Source organism: Tachysurus fulvidraco, chromosome 12, assembly GCF_022655615.1.
Source record: "Tachysurus fulvidraco isolate hzauxx_2018 chromosome 12, HZAU_PFXX_2.0, whole genome shotgun sequence".
Classification (NCBI taxonomy): domain Eukaryota; kingdom Metazoa; phylum Chordata; class Actinopteri; order Siluriformes; family Bagridae; genus Tachysurus; species Tachysurus fulvidraco.
In genome coordinates, this window is record NC_062529.1 from 300,758 (window position 1) to 308,874 (window position 8,117).

The window sequence follows — 8,117 nt, forward strand, 5'->3', positions numbered from 1 at the left end:
TGTTGTGTATTACAGACGCTACTGTGTCATTTATATGTGTATATTATAAGTATTGTACTGAACTTATACATTATTCAGTGAGTAATTTGAGTGTAAATGTAATTAATTCACAGATTAACGTTTATTGTGGTGATGAATATTCATAAATGCTTGTGTTCGGCGACACGAATATTGTGACACTTTGCTGCCATCTAGCGGTTTCTTTATAGCTAAACGTAATAATTTGTTTTGCGGCATTTACGACGATGCAAGTTCCTTTACGGCAGTGCCGGTTTCCACGTTTAAAATAAACATGGCTACTGCGCAGGCTGCTACTGTTGGAAATGAACAATATGAGAGAAAAGGTGATGAAACTCCAGAGACAAGCAGCGGGACACGTTTGGACAATAACCCCGAGCAGAAACCAGTGTGTCTCATAGTGCTGGGTATGGCGGGTTCTGGGAAAACTACTTTTGTTCAGGTAAACAGCTCGTGTTTGTTCCACACCTGTATTCGGGCAGATTCCACCCGCTTTCGGTATACTACTGCGTGCCCGCACAGGTACAGTAAACTTTATTATTCTGGCACTTTGTTCATCTTTTAATGATGTTTTTCAGCGTCTCACGTCTTATCTACACTGTAAGAAGAATCCTCCGTATGTTATTAACCTGGACCCTGCGGTGCATGAAGTTCCGTTTCCTGTCAACATCGGTGACTTCCGGCGTCTAATTTAACAATACAATTATATTCTAATAATTATACGTTAATTAATGTATTAAATAATGTGTGTGTGTGTGTGTGTGTGTGTGTCTGTGTGTGTGTGTGTCTGTGTGTCTGTGTGTGTGTGTCTGTCTGTGTGTGTGTGTGTCTGTGTGTGTGTGTGTCTGTGTGTGTGTGTGTCTGTGTGTGTGTGTGTCTGTGTGTGTGTGTGTCTGTGTGTGTGTGTGTGTCTGTGTGTGTGTGTGTCTGTGTGTGTGTGTGTCTGTGTGTGTGTGTGTGTGTGTCTCTGTGTGTGTGTGTGTCTCTGTGTGTGTGTGTGTCTCTGTGTGTGTGTGTGTCTGTGTGTGTGTGTGTGTCTGTGTGTGTGTGTCTCTGTGTGTGTGTGTGTGTCTCTGTGTGTGTGTGTGTGTCTCTGTGTGTGTGTGTGTCTCTGTGTCTCTCTCTGTGTGTGTCTGTTTGTGTGTCTGTGTCTCTGTTTGTGTGTCTCTGTGTGTCTGTCTGTCTCTGTGTCTGTGTGTGTGTGTGTGTGTGTGTGTGTGTGTGTGTGTGGTTTATTTACAGATATCAGAGACACAGTGAACTATAAGGAAGTGATGAAACAGTATCCTTCATGCCATTACACATCATATTATTAACAATAAACTATAAACACACACGCTGTTGTGTCTCAGTGTCTTTAACACACGCTGTTGTGTCTCAGTGTCTTTAACACACGCTGTTGTGTCTCAGTGTCTTTAACACACGCTGTTGTGTCTCAGTGTCTTTAACACACGCTGTTGTGTCTCAGTGTCTTTAACACACGCTGTTGTGTCTCAGTGTCTTTAACACACCCACTGTTGTGTCTCAGTGTCTTTAACACACACACTGTTGTGTCTCAGTATCTTTAACACACACACTGTTGTGTCTCAGTGTCTTTAACACACACACACACACACACACGCTGTTGTGTCTCAGTGTCTTTAACACACACACTGTTGTGTCTCAGTGTCTTTAACACACACACACACACGCTGTTGTGTCTCAGTGTCTTTAACACACACACAGATACGGTTTGGGCCCAAACGGGGGAATTGTTACGTCTCTCAACCTGTTTGCGACGAGGTTTGATCAGGTTTGTTTTATATCAGTGTTCTTGTGGATTGGGTTCAGTACAGATGATGACACGTCAGCCGTGTGAGATCATTTCTCTTCTCTCTCTCTTATTCAGGTGATGAAGTTCATTGAGAAAAGGCAGCAGAATCATCAGTAAGTGTTGTGTGGTCGTCCCTCACAGTGCAGGGGTCAGTGGTGTGGGTCAGTGTTAACTGTTGTGTGGTCGTCCCTCACAGTGCAGGGGTCAGTGGTGTGGGTCAGTGGTGTGGGTCAGTGGTGTGGGTCAGTGGTGTGGGTCAGTGGTGTGGGTCAGTGTTAACTGTTGTGTGGTCGTCCCTCACAGTGCAGGGGTCAGTGGTGTGGGTCAGTGATGTGGGTCAGTGGTGTGGGTCAGTGTTAACTGTTGGTTCTACCTGTACAGGTACGTTCTGATCGACACTCCAGGACAGATTGAGGTGTTCACCTGGTCTGCATCAGGAACCATCATAACTGAGGCATTGGTCTGTAACAGACTGTAACTTTCTAACGTGTGTGTGTGTGTGAGATACTCTGTGTGTGTGATGTTACTGAGTGTGTGTGTGTGTGTGTGTGATGTTACTGAGTGTGTGTGTGTGATTGTTACTGAGTGTGTGTGTGTGTGTGTGTGATGCAGGCCTCATCTTTCCCATGTGTGGTGATGTATGTGATGGACACGTCCCGCAGTGTGAACCCTGTAACCTTCATGTCCAACATGCTGTATGCCTGCAGGTCAGGACACACACACACACACAACACACACACAACACACACACACACACACACACACAACACACACACACAGTTCACTCGGAGTTTGATCTTTTTCCCCTTGCTGTGTTTAGCATTCTGTACAAAACCAGACTTCCCTTCATCGTGGTCATGAACAAGGTAAAAACGTTCATTTTACAGTTTTGTGCTGAATCTCTAAAGTGATGAATGTAGATTAAATTTATTTACTTATCATTTTAAAGTCATTTATTTTGATGGACAGTTAAGGCTCAGGTTTGAAACTGTTGTTAGTGATATTGCTAAGGACTGGTGTTTAAAGTTAAAGTGTGGGCTGTAGTCTCCAGTGCAGGCCGCTAGGTGGCGCTTAACAGCCACAGGACAAACTTTTGTGTAGCAATAAACTGTTTAATTTGTGTTTAAACTGGTATGAGCATGTAGTGTTAATCACTGTAGAGGTTTCAAATCCTCATGGTTCTCTTGTTCAAAATCCTGTGTGTGTGTGTGTGTGTGTGTGTGTGTGTGTGTGCGCAGACAGATATAATTGATCATCGCTTTGCAGTAGAGTGGATGCAGGATTTTGAGGTGTTTCAGGATGCACTGAACCAGGAGACGTCATACGTCAGTAACCTCACACGCTCCATGAGTCTGGTTTTGGACGAGTTCTACACAAACCTGAGGGTAACACACACACACACACACACACACACACAACTGTGTTAATCTTTGTGTGACATTATTGTGGAAACTCTGACTTTACTAAACCTCTTAAACGTCTATGTTGAACTCTAAAACAACATTTCCAAGTATAACTTTTTTCTGGAAGCAAACTGTGTGTGTGTGTGTGTGTGTGTGTGTGTGTGTGTGTGTGTAGGTGGTTGGTGTGTCTGCTGTAACTGGTTCTGGCCTGGATGAGCTGTTTGTTCAGGTCACAGATGCTGCTAAAGAATACGAGACGTGAGTTTCTCTCATCACAGGTTCCTGCTGCTCCTGCTGTACAGTAACTGATGACATTACAGTAAATTAATAATAAATCTAATCACTTTATCTGTAGTGGATCAGATTGTGATCAGACTCAGCTGTAACCTGGGGTACTGAAGGGGTTAATGAGCGTGGTGTTTGTTCTGTTTCTTTAGAGAGTATCGACCTGAATACGAGCGTCTGCATAAAGAGCTGGTGAGTGGGTGGGTGTGGGTGGGGGTGGGGGTGTGTGGGTGGGGGTGGTTGTGGTTGTGGTTCTTCTTCATTTCAGCACTGAAACAATTCAGTCTGCTTTTTTATTTATTTTAGTCTGTAAGACATTGTGAGCAAGGCCCCCAACCCTCCCTGCTCCAGGGGCACTGTATCATAACTGCCCCTGCACTCTGACCCCAACTTCCTCAGTTGGGGTATGTGAAGAAAACAGTCCCACTGTGCTGTAATGTATATGTGGTGATGATAAAGGGTTCTATGCCCCTGCTCTTCTTAAAATCTCTAACAGTCTGAAGCTCAGAGTAAAAAACAGCAGGAACAGCTGGAACGCCTCCGGAAAGATATGGGAGAGGTTACCATGGAAACAGGTGTACAGCCAGGTGAGCTGTTTTAGGATGCATTCTCACACTCGCGCGCACACACACACTCGCGCACACACACACACTCGCGCACACACACACACTCGCGCACACACACACACTCGCGCACACACACACACTCGCGCACACACACACACTCGCGCACACACACACACTCGCGCACACACACACACTCGCGCACACACACACACTCGCGCACACACACACACACTCGCGCACACACACACACTCGCGCGCACACACACACACTTGCGCACACACACTCGCACACACATTCGCGCGCACACACGCACACACACATTCTCACAATCGCACACACACCCTCACTCACACACACATGCGCGCACACACACACTCGCACACACATTCGCGCGCACACACATTCTCACAATCGCACACACACCCTCACTCACACACACACACATGCGCGCGCACACACACACACACACACACACTCTCACACACTTTCTCTCTGTATCTTGTGAATCACAGTGTTGATGTACTTGCAGATGTTCCTGACCTCAGTGGTCCCAGTGACCTCATCTTCAACCGCGGAAACCTGGACGAGGATGAGGAGGATACAGACAGCAATGGGGATGACATTGATCACCATGGTAACTATAACATAGGCAGCAGTTTAGCTTTAACATTAGCATTTAAGCAGAGCTCTGTGGACCAATCAGAATGCAGCATTATTCCATCAGTGTAGACCAGGTTCCTCTGGTTCTCTGTGGTTCCACATGTTGTCTGCTAATGGCATTGGATATATGTTATAGGCTGGTGTGTGTGTGTGTGTGTGTGTGTGTGTGTGTGTGTGTGTGTGTGTGTGTGTGTGAGGACAAACATGTGCAGGAGTTTCAGCACACTTTACTCTCCCCTTCCCCCCACAGCTACAGAGGAGAGTAAAGAGTCCACATCGTTTGCGAACTTTGTTCAGGAGAGAAAGAAAGTGGTGCAGGTGCGAAACAGGAAGTCACAGTGAGACCAGGAGGAAGTGTGTGTCATCAGAACACTCCTTTACCCGGACTTTGACCTTTGAACTCTCTTCCACTTTATATGTATTGCCTTTAAATTCTCTCGTGTTCTGTGTTTGGTTCTGTGTTTGGTTCTGTGTTTGGTTCTGTGTTTGGTTCTGTGTTTGGTTCTGTGCTACAACCTCCAGTGTGTGGTGTTCAGTGTGTGGTGTTCAGTGTGTGGTGTTCAGTGTGTGGTGTTCAGTGTGTGGTGTTCAGTGTGTGGTGTTCAGTGTGTGGTGTTCAGTGTGTGGTGTTCAGTGTGTGGTGTTCAGTGTGGAGTAGAACATAATAAATATTTTTATATATATATATACAAGTCTACACAACTTTACACTCTGTACACAACTCTACACTCTATATAACTCTACACTGTATAACTCTACACTATATAACTACACTCTATATAACTCTATAACGCTACACTCTACACAACTCTATATAACACTATATAACTATACACAACTCTATACAACTCTATATAACTATACACAACTCTATATAACTCTACACTATATAACTACACTCTATATAACTCTAACGCTACACTCTACACAACTCTATATAACACTATATAACTATACACAACTCTATATAACTATACACAACTCTATATAACTATACACAACTCTATATAACTCTACACAACTCTTTATAACTCTATATAACTCTATAACTCTATATAACTACACTACACAACTCTATATAACTATATAACTCTACACAACTCTTTATAACTCTATATAACTCTATAACTCTATATAACTACACTACACAACTCTATATAACTATATAACTCTACACAACTCTTTATAACTCTATATAACTCTATAACTCTATATAACTACACTACACAACTCTATATAACTATATAACTCTACACAACTCTATATAACTATAACTCTATATAACTACACTACGCAACTCTATATAACTCTACACAACTCTATATAACTATATAACTCTATAACTACACTCTACATAACTCTATATAACTATATAACTACACTCTACACAACTCTACACAACTCTATAACTACACTCTATATAACTCTATATAACTACACTCTACACAACTCTATATAACTCTACACTCTACACAACTCCATATAACTCTACACAACTCTATATAACTCTACACAACCTTCATTTACACCTGAGAGTGTAGTAGTTTTATTCAGCTTGTTTCATTCAGAGGCCTGCTGCTGAATCTGAGCTGTGTGTGTGAGAGAGAGAGACACACACACAGAGAGAGAGACACACACAGACACACACACAGAGAGAGAGAGACACACACACAGAGAGAGAGACACACACAGACACACACACAGAGAGAGAGAGACACACACACACAGAGACACACACACACACACACACACACAGAGACGATCTGTCCGCCCTCCATCCTTCTGTTCATCAGCTTCGACATCTAAATGTGTGAAACATATAAAAGAAGCTGTCACTGTCTTGTCTCCGACTCCTGAGTGAAACACAAGGCCACACTCACTCGCCCTCTTACATTTAGTCATTTTTTACTTTCTACTTTTGCTCATGCTGTGGTGTCAATCTAATAATTATTGGCACCCTCCAAAATGTGCAAAACTAGCTGTATAAATGAACCATTGTAAACAAAGGTCAGAAGGTTGTAGATATTTAATGTGTATAATATTCAGGATGATCTGTAAGAGGACGAGATCTTACAATCTGGCCTTAGTTTGACCTTTCAGTGAGAAACCACACACAGATGAAGCAGATCGTATCATCACTGTGACGTGGAGCGTCCACCTGCTCACCCCAGGTCATGAAGATCGCTGTGCATGGATCAAGTGTTCAGATTCTCTTCAGCTGTCTCCAACTTTTAATATTTTATGTGAAAAGACATTATAACGTTGTTATAGTGTCCACACACACACACACACACACACACACGTGTACATGTTTGAGTATCACTTATGCCTCTCCTGTGTTAATATAGCCATTCTTGCCCTTTGGTGCCAATACTTTCGCACTAGACTATCACCAGCTGCATGCATGAATTTGTGTGTGTCCTGGTGGTATTTATGCCTACACACTGTACATCCCACCTGCTTTCTCGCACACACACACACAGACAGAGCAACCTGTGAGAGAGGAGAGCAGATAAAATACATACCTGAAAGGATGAACAAGGAATAATGTGAGACTGTGTAAAGGACTTATGCTCTGAAAAGATTGCCAGAGTTAATACACACACACACACACACACACACACACACACACTCACAGAGAACAGAGAGACAGGACGTAGCTGAATGGGAATCTGTCGGGAAATATAAACCGCCTACGGAGAGCGGATGAGGCGACACACACACACACACACACAGAGCTGTGAAGCTGAGTGAGAGTGGAGGTGGAAATCTGCATGACATTTATTCACAATTCTCTCTTCATTCATCACGACACACTCGCACAAAAAACCTTTAACACAATATTCAGTTCAGCTACTGAGCTTCTTCAAAAAATTGCAATCTCTGAGTCACAAAGTTGTACTGAACATCTCTGTGTGTAACTGTACAGCGTCCAAACCCTGCTCCATCAGGACAATGTCCCTGTGCTCCATGAAGACACGGCGACTGAATGATCACTGATCCCACAGACACAATCCAACATCTAGTGGAGAACCTTCAGAGAAGAGTGGATCTGATTACAGCAGCAGAGGGAAACATATGTGTGATGGTTGGGGTGCACATACTTATGGTCATATCGTTCTGATTAAACAGGAAAAGGGGCTCCTGCTTGTTTAATGCACAGCTTCCTCTGACTTCACCTTTCACTCGTACAAATTAATCTAAAGTACAACACTCACTGCCCTCTGATGTCATCAGTATGCACCACTGACTCCGCCCACTCACTCCTTTATCAAATCAATCTTTATAAAATGTTTATTTAGTGGTTATAAATGTGTTATCATCAAAAAGGATCCTGATTTAGTCAGTGATCCAGAAAATGTTCCACTGTG

General features: G+C 43.3%; 1 protein-coding gene across 1 annotated transcript; it reads left to right on the plus strand.

Annotated features, from left to right (window-relative positions):
* The first annotated feature begins 248 nt into the window (after positions 1-248).
* gpn1 (GPN-loop GTPase 1) lies at positions 249-5,195 on the plus strand. Its single transcript, XM_027139802.2, has 14 exons — positions 249-460; positions 597-690; positions 1,261-1,300; positions 1,744-1,810; positions 1,907-1,944; positions 2,213-2,291; positions 2,444-2,538; positions 2,652-2,697; positions 3,070-3,216; positions 3,410-3,492; positions 3,672-3,711; positions 4,016-4,106; positions 4,616-4,720; positions 4,997-5,195. The coding sequence occupies exons 1-14, from the start codon at positions 293-295 to the stop codon at positions 5,086-5,088; spliced, it is 1,185 nt and encodes a 394-aa protein (XP_026995603.1). The 5' UTR covers positions 249-292; the 3' UTR covers positions 5,089-5,195.
* The last annotated feature ends 2,922 nt before the right edge of the window (positions 5,196-8,117 follow it).